This window comes from Ursus maritimus, unplaced genomic scaffold (genome assembly GCF_017311325.1).
Source record: "Ursus maritimus isolate PB19 unplaced genomic scaffold, ASM1731132v1 scaffold_27, whole genome shotgun sequence".
NCBI lineage: Eukaryota > Metazoa > Chordata > Mammalia > Carnivora > Ursidae > Ursus > Ursus maritimus.
Genome location: NW_024425230.1, coordinates 27,987,198 through 28,002,463, shown reverse-complemented (window position 1 = coordinate 28,002,463; position 15,266 = coordinate 27,987,198). Strand labels below are relative to the sequence as shown.

The 15,266-nt window shown below is 56.1% G+C and overlaps 1 protein-coding gene across 2 annotated transcripts in view; it reads right to left on the bottom strand.

The window, feature by feature from the left end:
* Positions 1 to 7,263: 7,263 nt before the first annotated feature.
* PSTPIP1 (proline-serine-threonine phosphatase interacting protein 1) overlaps positions 7,264 to 15,266 on the bottom strand; it is a 46,033-nt gene continuing 38,030 nt past the window's right edge. The window contains exons 9-15 of one of the 2 annotated variants that reach the window (XM_008708429.2): positions 13,654 to 13,733; positions 12,965 to 13,063; positions 11,753 to 11,849; positions 11,218 to 11,308; positions 8,803 to 8,858; positions 8,483 to 8,616; positions 7,264 to 7,564 (exon numbers count right to left, since the gene is read on the bottom strand). In XM_008708429.2, coding sequence (XP_008706651.2) covers positions 7,433 to 7,564; positions 8,483 to 8,616; positions 8,803 to 8,858; positions 11,218 to 11,308; positions 11,753 to 11,849; positions 12,965 to 13,063; positions 13,654 to 13,733 — 689 coding nt within the window. In that variant the 3' untranslated portion in view covers positions 7,264 to 7,432. The remainder of the gene's footprint in view (positions 7,565 to 8,482; positions 8,617 to 8,802; positions 8,859 to 11,217; positions 11,309 to 11,752; positions 11,850 to 12,964; positions 13,064 to 13,653; positions 13,734 to 15,266) is intronic. The other variant, XM_008708430.2, reaches the window with a different exon arrangement.

Sequence of the window (15,266 nt, the reverse complement as noted above, 5' to 3'; positions counted from 1 at the left end):
GTGCTGTCTCTCTCTGCACCAGTATCATGGCCTTCGATACTTCGGTGGGTATTTCCTAAGGATAAGGACATTCTGATTGAGTATAGTGAACACTGATACAATACTTAAACCTACCACTCGTGTTTCAGTTGACCTCACAATGTTCTTTATACCATTTCCCCTCCAGCTCTGGATCCAGTCAAGGACCAGGTGTTATAGTTAGCTATCCTGTCTCTTTGGTCTCCTTCAGTCTGGAACGTTGCCATAGCTTTGTCACTTACACATTGACATTTTGGAAGAATACAGTCCCTTCTTTTAAATGCTTCTCATTTTGGGATTCTGGATGATCCCTCTTGATTAGCTTAGGTTTTGCACTCCGGGTGGCTGGAGCACTGTCCATGTCCTGTGTCCTCTCAGGGTGTAAGGTCAGGAGCACACAGTGTCATCTGCCCCACGATGGTGATGTACATTTTGATCACCTGGTGTATCATTCAGGGTCCAGTGAAGGGAAAACGTAAGCAGCAAACTATAGAAACAGTTGCTAACTGTGGTAAAGATTGGTTAACTCCTAATAGCAGTTAAAAAAAAAAAGAAAGGCCCTAAAACAGCTTAGTAGGAAACCGCTCCCACCCTGAAGATCAAGGAGGAGAGGACAAGGAACTGGGAAACTCAGAGCAGGGCCCTGCAAGTCTGAGGGTCAGACCTCTGACAGGAGCAGGCGCCTGCCCTGTGCTGCAGGATAAACTCCCCAGAGGCGCCCAGCACCGAGCCCGGAGAGCAGAGCGCTGGCGCCGTGGAGAATGCTGCTGGAGCCCATGCCAGACCAAAGCAGGATGTCTCTAGCCCGGCCATCCGCTTTGCAGGCCCCTGTTGGCCTGCTGGCGGAAGAGGAATGTCGCAGCATGGCAAGGAAGGGAGACGAAGGGCAAGTTTGGCACACTTGGTTAAGGTGGTTTGTACTCTCAAGGATATAGTTACTGTTTTATCCCTTCCAGCTCAGGTGATTTCTGGAGACATACTACTCTAAGACTTAATGTTTAAATATCCTGCTTCTCACCAAACTTCCCCCAAGGTTTGGCAAATATTGCCGAGTCTGGCCTGCTTCAGTCTTTCCTCTGATGATTGTTGTTTTAGATTTCATCTTTACTGTGATGGCTGTAAAACACTGTTCCATTCTAGCACTCCTTCCTTGTTTACCAGTCTGTCCTCCCTCCCTTCTCCCCCAGTTATTTTATATATTTATATTCCTTAGGCACTGATGGATTCCCATTTTTTTCAGTGGTCTAGAATTCATTATTTTCCTTTTATGTTTTGTTTTTGGTTCTCAGATAGTTCCGGATTTGGCCAGTGGGAGCCTCTTCAAGTTGTTTTCTATGTCCTGACATTTTTGTTGAACACTTTTGTAATTTCTGACTTAATAAGATGTTCCAGGCTCTTCTTGTACCCCTGGTGCCCAGCCCTGGAATCCGTTTCTGAGGAGCCTTGGTCCCTGTTACTACCTGGGTGTCTTTGCCTCTCATCCTATCCGAGCTTGTCTTACTCTTTCAAAATTGTTTCCCTTTTTTTTTTTTTAAACAAAGTAACAGTGCTTTAAAAAATGTAAACCATAACAGACATCTATAAAGAAAAAAGTACGCACAGGTAGACAAGTGTAGCAATGGTGTGTGTCCTTCCAGGCTATTTATATATATAAAACCAGATTTGGTGGTGGGGTTTAGTTTTGCTTTTTGCTAATAAATGAATTCTGTTCTACAAGGTCTTTTTTTCTTCTTCACAGCATAGTGTGTACGCTGTATCAGGATGTAGAATTCTGACATTTTTGTTAGCGGCATGGATATACTAGTATTACGCTTAACTAGCCGTTCAGTGGGTGGACATTCAGATTGAATCCGGCCTTGCCGCAGTGAACACTTCCATACACATACTGTGAGGCATTTCAGTGTTTTTTCATTTAAAAAATTTTTTTTATTGAGGTGAAATTCACATAGCATAAAATTAACCATTTTAAAGTGCACAGTTCAGTGACATTTAGCACATTCACGGTGTTGTGCAACCACCTCCTCTCTCTGGTTCCAGAACATTTTCATCACCCATGTTGTGCATTTTTATATGGACTCAAGGATAGAGTCTTAGTAGTGGATTTACTCTGGACCAAAAGTCACATTAAAAGTTTTTCACAGCTACATCCACTTGCCCTCCAGAAAGGTTATTCCAATTTACATTCCCACCAGTGAAAGAAAATGTGCATTTCCCTATGCACTTTGGGTATTATCAGCCTTTATTTTTCTTCCAATCTGATAGACAAGAATATGTATTTTCTGACAGGTAGTTAGTAGCTAGGCCCAGGATGTTTTCAAAGATGTTTCAGCCATTGTGTCTGTTGGATTTCTAGTTCTATCGTCTGCCTAGTTTGATAGGTTGTTGGTGGTGGGTTTTTTTCCCCTACAGGGCTAAGTTTACTTAGGAAACTTTTCTATGAAATTCAGCGCCCGTTGCTACTGTGTGTGTGTGAGCTAATCTTCCTGATACATTTCCTGGCTGGTTATTGTTGGTGTATAGGGACGCCTACACTTCGAATACGTTGATCTTGGATCCGGCATCCAAGCAGTTCTTGAGAACAGTTTGTATCTTCTGGGTGGCTCTTTATTGCAGCATCTGTGAATTCTCCCGAGGGTGTTAGTTACCTTGTAGGAACACCCTAGGTTTACCTACTGAATACCTTTCTGGACCGTGCTGAGCGCATTGCTCTTGGTGGGGAAATGGACTCACACACAGGTCCTTGTCTCCTGAGTTTATTCACTGAAAGGAAAGTAGATACGGAATTACAATAATAGGATAGAAAAGAAATTTGCCTCCCCCACCTGGTATATAGTGGGCATTGAATGTCTGAAATAAGTCTCTAGGTTTTCGCTTTTTCTTTTTTTAAGCTGAGGAACCCATTAGCCAGAAAGGTTCTCATCCCTGGCTGCATATTAGAATCACTAGGAGAATGTTTACACTATTTGTGCTCAAACTCAGCTGGCAGAGAATTGGTTTCAGTCTGTCCAAGGTGGGACCAAAGCATGAGCAGTTTAAAAAGACTTGTTAGTGACTCACTGAGCAGCCAGGGCTGAGAACCGCTGCTCGTCCGGCACGTAAACGCTACAAGTGGAGCTTGAGGTGGGGCGGGGGCGCCCTCTTCCTTTGGCCCCTAGCAGGGCTTCGCCGGGCGCAGTTGCAAAGCCACGTCCTCCCCGTGGTCCTGAGAGGCCTGTGAGGATGTCGGGGACGGTGTGCCCACTTGCTGGCGGCGGTTTTGTTCTGGGCTTGTGCTGCTGCCTCACACGCCAGGATGGGAAGTAGGCAGACGGCCTGGTTCCGCCAGAGGAGCTGGATCCTCTGTGCGGAGGTTGCAGGGCCTGGGAATAGCTATGGGAAGGTGGGGGGATTAAGGGCTGGGCCTCAGTACATCTAGTTTGGCCAAACAGTGGATTGCTTCTCCTTTACTCCTTGTCACCTTTGGGGGGACTTACTCCCCAGAGGGCATGCTGCGTGAGGGTGATGCTGCCATGCCCAAAGTTGCTGCTGGTTATCGCCAAGATTCAGAGGTGGGGAGTCTTTTTGTTAAGAATGGTCATCTCTGGCTTTTAATTAGCACTTGTGTCTAATTTGAACTTTATGGGGAGAGCAGTGTACACAAGGGGCTTATCGCACCCATATTACTGATGACACACATGAGGTCCGGAGGAGTGGTAACTTGCCTAGGAGCACACAGGGAAGCCTGAGCCTGGCTTCGCCCTGCTGTTCTGACCTCAGAGGCCGTTCTTCCGCCCCCGCCCCATCTGTCTGAGCAGCCCTCCATCAGGAGGAGGGCTGCAGTTACTTGTACTCCCAGTTACACACACGCCAGCCGCCTCTTTGACCCCATCCATGTCTTCTGCACGGAGGGCTGTCCGTCCACACGATCAGGTCACAGCCGCTGAGGGTCTGACCTGCCTGGTGTGAGTGGAGAACGCTGCAGAGGCAGGGAATCCGACTTAGATTCACTTGTGGGTTTTTTCCCTGGGATGAGTTGTGACCCACAAGTTGCTTCCAGTTCCATTGTCTGGCTCCCTGAATGACTGGAGCGCGGGCTCTGTTGTCTAACACTCCTTGCCCAGCGTGCTCTGGGGCCTGTAGACGTGGCAGCACCCATCCAGGATGGTGATAAATATCCAGGCCAAAGGTTCTTTAAAATCTCTGCAGTCAAATGGAACGCTCCGTCAAGGTGACGAGGTATTTTCAGAGAATAAATGAAGCACTGATGCCTCACTTTCTCTTTTTCCTCCCTCCTGGCTGCCCACCCGTGACCTGATCCTGCTATTAGTCGGCGTGGCTGCCCTGCCTCTCCTGGGCCCTTGCTCAGGCTTTGTCCCTGCTGCTAACCCCTTCTCTGCCTCCTGCTCTGCCTGGGGGGACCTGCCCATCCTCAAGGCCTGGCTCAGCTCAGAAGTCACTCCTTGGGGCGCCTGGGTGGCTCAGTTGTTAAGCGTCTGCCTTCGGCTCAGGGCGTGATCCCAGGTCCCTGGGATGGAGTCCCGGGTCCCTCGGATCGAGCCCCACATCAGGTTGCCTGCTCCGCTGGGAGCCTGCGTCTTCCTCTCCCACTCCCCCTGCTTGTGTTCCCTCTCTGCTGGCTGTCTCTGTCAAATAAATAAAATCTTTTTAAAAAAGTCACTCCTTACCTCCTTCCTTTACCCTCTCCTCGCTCGTGTCTTGCAGCCTGTAAGTTACCAAGTCCTGTTGATCTGCTTCCCTCGTCCTTCCAGAATTGCTCACCAGCCCTATTGCACTTCCCTGATAAGCCACCATCACCTCCGTGTTGGGCAGCCTGGGCCTGGCCTCCCGGACCTATCTCAACCGGCTTGCTGTCTGCCTTGTGTCAGAGGGATTATGGCCTCTGTGTACCCCCTCCGGAATGAGTGAGCTCTTTGAAGGCACCCCTTTATCTTAGCACCCTTCTGCCCCCCCCCCCATTATCAAATACAGGGTCAGTCACAGAAGTCATCAAAATACCAGTTGAATTCCTTCTGAGGTGCCTGGCAGTTCTCGCACATGGCTGTCCTAGGCAAGAATTGTCATAGGCTTTTCTTCACAGACTTCTCTCTCCTTCGGGGAGTATAAGACCAAGCACGAGATTACGTGTTTCTTTCCGAACATCCCTATTTATAAACATCAGATGTGTCAGGGCGTTTGGTCAGTTCTCTTGTAGGATATGCCTTACAGGGGAAAAGGACATTGTCAGAAGGATAGAAGTCTCAGTCTGATTTTTCTCAGAAGCCCAAAGCCTTTCCCCACCCCATCTGCTGCACGCCCTGTGGTCGAAGCACCGGTGGGTGACACCCTGCGGAGGGCCAGCTGGAGCCCTGCGTCCAGGGGCCTGCCCTGCCCCGGGCCGCCTTGTACCTTTCCACCCGTGCCTGGCCCCAGCATGAGTAATACTTGGGTAGAAACACAACCCTTTCACTGCTTGATAGACTTGTGAGGTGCCCACACCGGAGACAGGGGAGAGGCTGCCCTCCAAAGGCACTTTCCCTCCCAAAGAACAAAGCCTGTCCCCTCTGTCACCAGGTGCCACGTTTGTGTAGTCACACACACTTGTTTGTTCAGCTGGGGAAGATGAGGCATGGCTGGAAGTCTGCAGTGGCCACGGGAGCAGCCGCCTTTACAGTGCCCTCCTTGCCTTCTGCCTAGTGGAGAGCTTCGTCAGAGGCCTCATTTTTGCTACCGTGGCACCTGACACTTGCCTGGGCAGTGGGCTTTCATGGGTGCCATGAGCTGCCTGTCACCAGAGATGTTGACGCCGACGGCGGTACCCAGTGTCCAGTGCCTAGGGGCGGCAGGCAGGGCATCGTGCAAGAGGTCAGATTAGATTCTCCCAGAGTCTCTTCTAGTTCTGGATCCTGGGGGATTCCAGTGCTGACCCTCACTCCCTTCTCCATCACACACATGAACCCTCTCCTGGCCCATGGTGGGCTACCAGAGGTGGGCAGGAGCAGAAAGGAACCACCATTCCTCTCTCGGAATAGCCTCCCTGTTTCCTTGGCTTTTCTTGGGTCACCTATTCTCAGAAGTCTCACGACTGCTCTCAACCTCGGGACATTTCCTGTACTGTCATTAACTTTCTGGGCTGTTTGGTCCCTTGACTGTGTCAAGAGCTCCTTGAGTAAAGCAAGGGACTGAGGCTTCACTCTTCCTGCTCTCATATGGGGCAGAGCACAGAGGCTGGGGAATGAGCGAGCAAAGTGAGTCTAGAGAAAGGTGCTCTTCAGGGGATAGCACCTCCTTCAGCAGGGTCTCAAGGCATGCCCAGTGGAGGGGAAGGCATGTCCCCCTTTCACCCCTTGTGCTGACAATGCTGGGCTCCCACAGGTGAGTGAGGGGGAGTCCCGGGACTAAGGAGCCACCAGTTTGCACTGGCTCTCTCCCCGACACCCACTCCCAATGCCTTTGGCAAGGATGGAGCCTTCTGTGGCCAGAGCAGGGCTTTGGCAGGCCTTGGCCCGCAGTGGAAGTTGTGTTTCTGGAGGCCTGGGTCCAAAAAGAGGAAGGCCTGAGAGCATCGAGAACAGAAGGGGAGTCTGCCCCCTCAGGGCGCCTGCGTGGGCTGGAGGCCCTGCCTGGGTGGAATTTGCCATGTCTGGTAGGGACTGGCATAGGCCGCAGTGGCTTCCCTGTGCCTCAGCTGGTCTGGGAGACCACCTGCACCCACAGGGTGCTAAGCCTGTCTTCCTTGACTCTGCACCATGGCCCCTTCACCTCCAGTGGACCCATCGCCTATTTCCTCCCCAGACTGAGCTTGGCTCATCCCCAGAATGTTCTAGGTGTTCCCACCTCCTCCCTGTGCTCACCCATTTACCCAACCCTGATGCTCCTCTTTTCTGCCCTGTCTGCTGCTGCCCTTCCGAGGCCCCTTTTCAGTCCCTCTGCTCCTAGGAAGGCTGGTGGCCCCATCGCAATTCTCCTGAACCTCTTCTCATCGCCCCACCCCACCCTCCCGACCCCTGTGGCCTTCTTCCATTTGCCCATGTGTGCGTGTGTCTCCCTGGCAGTCTGGGAGTTCCCAGACTGGGGCCAGGGCTCTTCTCCCTCCCTAGCAGACCTGGGACAGACCTGGCCTGGGCCTCAGTGAGGACACTGGAGGTAGGCAAGCTCTGCCCCTCCCCCCTCCCCCCCAGACTTCTCTCCTCACTCTTTTGCCCATCTTGGTCGGGGCACTTGGACACAGGAGCAGAAGAGTGAAAGGGACCCCTGCAGACCAAGGAATAAAAATGTACTCGTTTATTCCCTGTGGGAGAGACAGCCCAGGGAGCCACCAGCATCCATCCTGGGGGGCAGGCTCTATCTTGGCACCCCAGCAAAGCTAGGGCAGTGATTGGGGGCACCTCTGGCCCCCCAGGCAGGGCAGGTCCAGGTGGGGGCTGCTGCCCCTTCCTCAGAGCTTTTCCAGATAGGAGCCAGGGACGAAGCCACGCTGCCCATTCCGTTCCACTGTCCACCAGCCATCCTCCCCTTCCAGGATGACCTCCACGATGTCTCCCGCGGAGATATTCAACTCATCGGAATTCTGGGCAAGAGAATGAAAGTGCATTGGGCTGGAAGGGCCACTTTGGGGGGCTGGGGGTGGGCTCTGGTCGGCACCCCCACCCCAGGCAGTAAATGGGAGCTTGTCTCCCAGGTGGGCAGAGTCCTCAAGCTGCATCTGGTCTCCTGGAGCCACAGGACGAGGCTGCTCTCTGGGCTGGGGCGGCCTTCGGAGACAGGTAGGGTGTGGGGTGTCTGTGGGACTCAGCCTCCTGCCCTCCCTGGTTTGTCGTAGGCCTCCTTCACCCTGGGGCATCTTCCTGCCACTCTCCCCCTGCTGCCCCCTCCCCCAGCTCTGCCCCAGACACAGGGTCAGGTGTGCTTGCCATGCTCCAAACATTTGCAGGCCCACCGCGAACAGCCTTCCCACCACTGGTGAGCTAGCCCCTGTCATGCAAGCACACTCTCATTCTCTGGGTCTGTCCCCCGCCAACCAAGGACCAGACTTGGGGAGTCTGCATAGCCCACTTAGCCCCGAGGGGCTGCTTGTCTTCAATCCAGGTGGACTGACGGGGCTCTGCAACCCTCACCTCAAAGCAGGGAGCAGACCAGACTCTTGAGGGTCTCGGCACAGCTGCCCTGTGACCCCCTAACCCATCCTATCCCCGTGGACCTCAGAAAACCAACCCGGGCCCAGCTGAGGGGCTCATTCTGGCTGTGGCTTGTTCTTGGCACCCATGGCCCCTGAGGACAGGGAGTCTGACCTTTGGACCCTTTTCCGGCAGGTAGCGCCAGCATCCGTCAGCACGCCTGCGCATGCCCTTGTACCCATTCATCAACATTTGCTCAGCGGATAGACACAGAGCCACTCCCAAGTGCACACTCCCAGGGCACGTGCCTCTGTGTGACCACACTCGGGCACACCTGTGCCCTCCTGAGGAAAGGAGGGTGAGGGCCTCACCTGGGCCGTGTAGTCATAGAGCACCCTGTAGCCCTGGGCTGGCAGGGTTGGGGGTCCCGGCGCCTCCTTCACCGCAACGGTAGAGTAGACAACCTCATTGTGTTCGGGGGTTGGGGTCAGGGTCTCTGTGGAGGCTGAAAGCAGTGTGAGAGGCCTGGAGCCCACCCCTTTCAAAGGCAAAGATCCCTGGAGATGCCCCCTGGCGTGGAGCTTCCCCAGACTTGGCTCAGCCTCCGCACAAAAGCATTTGGACAGCCCATGCCATGTAGGAGTCCTCTCCTTTCCCCTAGGGAAAAGGTCCCCACGTCACCCCCAGTCACCTGCAGAAGCTGCCAATGATGTAGTCTTGGGACTTCCATGCAGCAGCCCGGAGAACCTGGGGACGAGAAGGAAAGCGGGTAGGCCCTGGAGAGAGGGGGATGAGGCAGGGGGCCCTCAAAGCTCCAGGGCCAGGGCCACCTGGCCTCCAGGCCCGGAGCAGTATGGAGTGCCCCTTAGGTTTGAGGGCTCCCGCAAGGGTGGACCCCGCGGCCTTCCCTTCCCCTGCCGTACCCTCCCGGGCCTCTGCGGCACCTGCTCCTTGCAGGCCCTCCACACTCCGGTCCCAGGGTCCTGTGCCCCAGCCCCCTGCTCCATCCTCCCCCACTGGTGAAGCAGCTGCCCCTCAGAGTTCAGCCCACTCGCGTGCCACTGGGGCCTCCCCCTGCCCGGGCCAGGCCAGTCCTCCTCCCTGTGCTCCACCTTGACCCGGCCAGCCCGGCCGCTCCCTGGCCGTGTGACGTAGGGACTCCAGTGCACACACGACGCAGTGCCAGGGTAATTCAGCCCTTCCCGTGTGCCTGGCTCAGGCCGGACTGAGCCGGAGTCATGAGGGTTTGTTGAATAAAAGAACGGAACGAGCAAGAGGCAGACACTGGGGGCACGAGTGGGGAAGCAGACGTGGCTACCCCATGAAGCAGGCAGAGCTGAGGGCGGCGTGAGCAGAGGCTGACCCTGTTCCCAGCTTCCGGAGAGGCTTCCAGGTGGGGTCAGGCCAAGTACTGGAAGAGCTTTACCAGGCAGAGGTGGCCAAGTCCTAGCCGGTGGCGGCAGAGGCGCAGGGGGAGCTCCGCACGGGCGGAGGAGCTGCGGAGTGCAGTGGGCCCGTCTGGCGGTGTGGGAGACAAGACCGGGATAGGGACTGGGCCAGACCCCAAGGGGCCCTGAGTGTGGCTCGGGCCTGCCCTGGAGTGCCAGGTGGGGCACGAGGGGCCTTTCCCACCGGCGGGGGAGTTCTGTGACCCCTCCTCCCCCGCACAAACAAGGCCAGGGTCCGGGGGTGGACACACATGCCCAGGTCGGAGACACAGGGACCTGCGCGTGTGGACCCCAGGCCGTGCAGCTACAACAGCAATGGCGCGGCCCTGCGCCTGGGGCAACCGAGTCAGGGTGAGAGCCGGCAGGGCTGTGGCTGGGAGGAGCGGAGCTCGTGGAGGCTGCTGGGCGCCCTCCCCTCTGCCCGTCTCTCCAGAGTTGTCTATACCCGTGGCCCCAGTTCCTTTCGCCCTTCACAGCCGCCTCCCTAGCCGTGCCCGGCTTCTCGCTGGCGCCTGCAGTGGCCCCTGCCCATCCCTCCAGTGGCCAGGCCGCCTCTACCTGGTGGGGCTTTCTCTCTCGTCCTCACGAAGGCACCCCTGTCTGTCCTTTCTTGACACCGCCCCAGGTGAGCTCTTCTGTCCAGTTGTTTAAATGACCACCTGTGTTGGGCTCCGGGTCCTCCCCAGGCCTGCAGGGAGGCCTGAGTCCCCCCGATTCCGCGCCGTAAGATGGTGAGGGTGTGCCTGGCCTCCTCCTGGGGTCGTTGCTCCCTCACAGTTCCCGGAGGGGCGTGCGTGCTTCCTGCTCTGAGCACGGGGGCTCATACGTCTGCCTCCAGGGGCGTCTCCAGGGGAGGCTCCCGGGGTTCCTGAGCCCTGTCCTCGGAGGGCTGGCAGATCCGTCAACCCGTCCTTATCCTTCCCTACCACCCGCGGGCTGGGCCTTCTCTGCATGAGGTTGGAGGGAGAGAGGGTGTCACAGGGGCCTCGGGATGGGAGTGGGGTGCAGGCACCACAGGAAGCCCACAGATGCTCTCAGATCCCCACTGACAGGGCACGCAGCCCCCTCAGGAGCCTGGCTGCTGGAGGGCTCCCTGAGCAGGCTGTGGTGCTCTCAGTGGGCTGTCACCGTTGTCACTCAAGGCCTGACCAAGAGAGTCCTTAGGTTCTGAGTCTGATGTAAACAACTCATGGGCTCCGGACCCAGAGAAGGTGAGTGACTTGTGCAGGTGACATAGTGATGCATGCTACCGGGGCCCTCTGCATCCAGGCCAGAGAAGGGGCCCTGAGAAGCCAGGGAACTCTCCAAGAGTCCTGTCCCCAGGTAGAGAGTGTCACCACTGCAGCGTGACTGTCCGGGGCAACCAACCCAGGCCAGCAGCCGGGCCCGAGGGACACCAAAGCCAGCCTGGGGCCTCCCTGGAGCTCTGAACACAGTCACTGGTAAGTGGGCTGTGATTATTTGCTTAATGTGTGGGACCCCTTGGGCTGCGGGTGTCATGAGCCACATTGAGTCTGTCTTGTCCTCAGAGTGCCCAGCACCTAAACACAGCACCAGGCCCACAGTAGGTGCTCAATAATACATGTGGGAGAGCTACTCGCAGGTGAGAAGGCTGGACCCACTTCCTGGCGCCTCCCCAGCCCCATCAGGCACCTCACCTCTTTATCATGCCACAGGATGGCTGGACGCCAGGGCTGCCAGATGCCGGGCTGACCTCCCGATCATAGTAGTTCTGGTAGGGCACAGGAGCTGTGGGCAGCAAGCCGGTGAGGCCCAGGGTGGCCGAGGACAAGGCAGGAAGGACCTATGCCACCTGATACCCCAACTTGTCCCACCCAGAGATCCAGACTGGGGCCCCACCTTCCCATTCTGGCCCTTGGCTGCCTCGGTGCTTGGGGAAGGGGTCTCTCTCACTTCTGTGAGACGTGGAACCGAACAGGCCCGAGGAGGGCTCCCCGTCTCTCCTCCCCCTTCTGAGTGTTGTAGCATTCGTAAGCGTGGGACATGCTCTGCCTCAGAGATGGCGGCAGGCCACGACCCAGCCAGGGGACTGCACTGTCCCTGACCCCAGAGGGGAGCCGTGAGCTGCCCTGCCTCGTCCCGGCAGTAGAGCCTCGGAGAGCTGGGGCCAGACCTCCTCGGGACAGATGGGCCTGGCCCCAGCGGCTGTGCTGCCTGCAGGCCAGGCCTCACCTGGGGGCTCAGTGCCTGTGCTCTTGGCCTGGATGAAGCCATCGATGTCAGCTTCTACGCTGCAGCCTTCTAGTGTCACACGCACCTCCTCGTAGAGCTGGGGGCGGGAAGGAGCAGAGGCTGACGGACCAGGCCCCACCATCATGCCCACCCTCGTCAAAGTCCTGCTCCTCAGTGGGCCTGAACTCTGGCCAGGGGCCCCCATCCCACCAGGCTCCTCACGGGCCTTCTATGCACAGCTCAGTGCCTGTATTTGGGGGCCGTGGCGTGAGGGTTCAGAGCCCTGGCTGACAGCTTCTCCTGGTTCCTGAACGCTTGCTGTGCACGAGGCCCTATGCAGGGGGCATGCCTCGCTCCTGTCCTCTGAAGTAGACACTGCTTTCCCCATTTTATAGACAAGGAAACTCAGAAAGGGGAAGTGACTTGCCCAAGGTCACAGAGCAAGAATTCAGTGCAGCCGGACTTTGGATTTCATTTGAGAGGGTCTGAAGCCCACACTCCTTCCTCTGCCCCAAGGAGGCCACCAGGTGGGCTAAAGTCACGTTGGGGGGAAAAGACACCCCAAACCCCATAGTCCATGGGCAGAAGGGGTCAGGCAAGGAGCAGCAGTGGGCAGCAGGGGTCTGAGCTACCTCAAAAGAGAGCTCATGGCTCTCAGGCTGCATTCACAGAGGTCAGAGCTCTGTGGAAGTGGCAGCCCCTCTCTCCTGGGAGCACCCCTCTCTCCTGGGAGCACCCATCCCAACACTCCTGGCATGCAGAGTTCAGTAGGGGTCACCAGGATACCCCAGAGAGACTGGGGGCAGAGGAGGGACTGGGCCGTGGCTCCCTGCGAGCACCAGGTGTAGAGTAGAGCCTCCTAGCTTCCTCCAGCGTCTCTGCAAACCTCTGAGAGGCGGTGTCCACCTACCTCCCCGACCCCGACAGGGGAGGGTCGGGGGCTCTGTGGCCCTGAGAGCAGAGCCAAAGACCTTGGAGCAAGGGTGAGCAAAGAGGCAGATGCCAGGGCAGCCACAAAAGCAGTCTTCCAGGCAGGGAAGCCAGGGCCCTATACTGAGCCCCCGTCCTTGGGGCTCCGGGGGCAGAGGCTAAGCCCTGACGTATTCGTTGATGGACTCAGAGGGACCTGTCATGCTGTTGCCTGCAGGCTGCCCTCCCCTCGCACCGCCACCCCGGCTCACTCTATGCCCCTCCCTGTCCTTAGCCCCCCACCTCATCATCCTTGACACACTGCAGGGAGAGCTGGTTGCAGTGCACCCACATGGCATTGCGAAGGATGGTCAGTCGGTCAAACTCTTGCAGCTGGAAGGCCTGGGAGGTGGAGGTGGGATGACAGTGAGAAGTGAGGAAGGGCTTCGGGGCCAGGCCGGACTGGGCCCCTGGATTCAGCTGGGGCTGATGAGCTATACACTGCTCAACTGAAAGCCAAGTCCAGTGGGAGCACCCTTATTGGGGATCCCCATCCCCACCTCTGTACCAGCCCCTGAGGCTTCTGGTTCCTGCCCTTACCCTCCCTCCAGGCTCCACCACACACTGGAAGAAGTCCTGGGGGATGTTGTAAGAGGAGCTCTGGACCCGGAGTCCTGAAGCCTGTCTCCCAGGCCTTGTCCACCAACAGGACCCAGAGAAGCTATGGGTTTTGTCTGAGCCTCAGTTTTGACTTCAGCAGAAAGGGGTGAAAGCCCCGCAACAAAGGGCCCCAGGTCACAAAGCCAGATGGTAAGCTCTCTGAGACAGGGACCCAGCATGGGGCCTGGGGAGAGAGTGGACAGGTGAATGAATGAAGCAATGAGGGCTTCCTCCCACCGCTGCCTTGCCTTCCCCCACGAAGCAGCTGGAGGGGTGGACATCTTTCCCATTTTGCAGCTTGGGAAACAGGCTCCATGTCCAAGGTCACTCACCTCGCAAGTGGTCCGGTGCTCCTGTTCCCACTCGCCCCGCACCTTTTCCAGCTGCTCGATGTTCTGCCTGTACACTCGCTCTGGAAGCACAGGTGGTCCTCAAGGAGGCCAAGGCCCAGACACCGTCCCCCAACCCCCACCCCTTTGCTCCCACAGTGCCCCTGTGTAGAGTGCCCTCCAGGTCCTTGGAGTGCCCCCTTCCCCCTCAGAGAGACCTGCCCTGGCTTCTGGTGCCTCATTTGAATGCCTGTTAGGCCACCTACTCTGGTGCTGGTCTTTTTGGGGTGACTCTTAACTCCCCACTGTGCTCTGAGCTGCCCAGGGCTGCAGTAGAGCCCATACGTCAAGATCAGAGTTCAGGCCTCTTGCTATCCCTGGGTCCCACCCTCTCACAGAATGGGATGGGAAACTGAGGCTTGAAGAAGGCAGACTGAAGGAGGTAGGGGGAGCATGGGAGCTGTGGAGATGGAACCCAGCAGGCTTGGCCATGGCCTCCATTCCCAGAAATCTGAGGGACACCTTTCTGCCAGCCAAGGGAGCAGCTGGGTTCTGGGAGAGGCAGAACAGAAGGGAGAGCATTTCCAGGGAGAGTGGGGGTAAGCTCTCTGGACTAGGAGGTGTGCCGTGGGGGTAAGCTCTCTGGACTAGGAGGTGTGCCAACAGAGACAAAGGGTGTTGCAGAGGGCGGGGTTCTGGCATCAGGTGAAGGATAGAAGAGAAAGAGGCCTACAGAAGGCTGTGTGTGTATGAGAGAGGTGAGTGGGTCTGTCTCCCATGATGGCAGGGCTGTGAAAGTCCTGGGCTCTGGAGCCAGATAACCTGGGTTGAAACGCAGTCACCACCACTCCTTGGCTGTGTGACTTTAGGTAAATTACTTAACCTCTCTGTGTCTCAATTTCCTCATTTGCTAAAAAGGGGGATGCAAGAGTGTGGCCGAGCAACTGGGGGCTAACCTCACCCACTGGCACAGCTGCAGCAGCTGCAGCCAACCCTCTCAGCTAGCCATGCTGGTTGGTGGCCAGCCCTCCCCACCAGCAAGCCTGCAGCAGTCACGGCCAGGTCACAACAGGAGGGTATATGTAGCCCACGTAGGTGATACCTCTGGAGTCCTGGTTCTGGTGAACAGGAAAGATTGTGCTACTGGGCCCCACAAGGACACCTTCTACATAAGACCACTACTTTCAAGTCCAGGATACATAGCTGACCTACCTAATACACAGAAACAAACACAGACAAAATGGGGAGAAGAGGAATATGTTCCAAATGAAAGAACAAGACGAAACCTCAAAAAAAGAACAAAACAAAGATAACCATCTACCTGATAAAGAGCTCAAAGTAGTAGTCATAAAAATGCTCACCAGACTTGAGAGAAGAGTGGATGAACTCAGAACTTCAAAAGTCGAAAATATAAAAAAGAACCAAGCAGAGCTGAAGAATTTAATAACCGAAATGAAAAATACACTAGAGGGAATCTACAGCAGATTAGAGGATGCAGAAGAACAGATCAGCGATCTGGAAGATAGGGTAGTAGAAAATATCCAAGACAAATAGCAAGAAGAAAAGAGACTTTTAAAAATGAGGATAGGTTAAGGGACATCAGGGGTACTAAAATT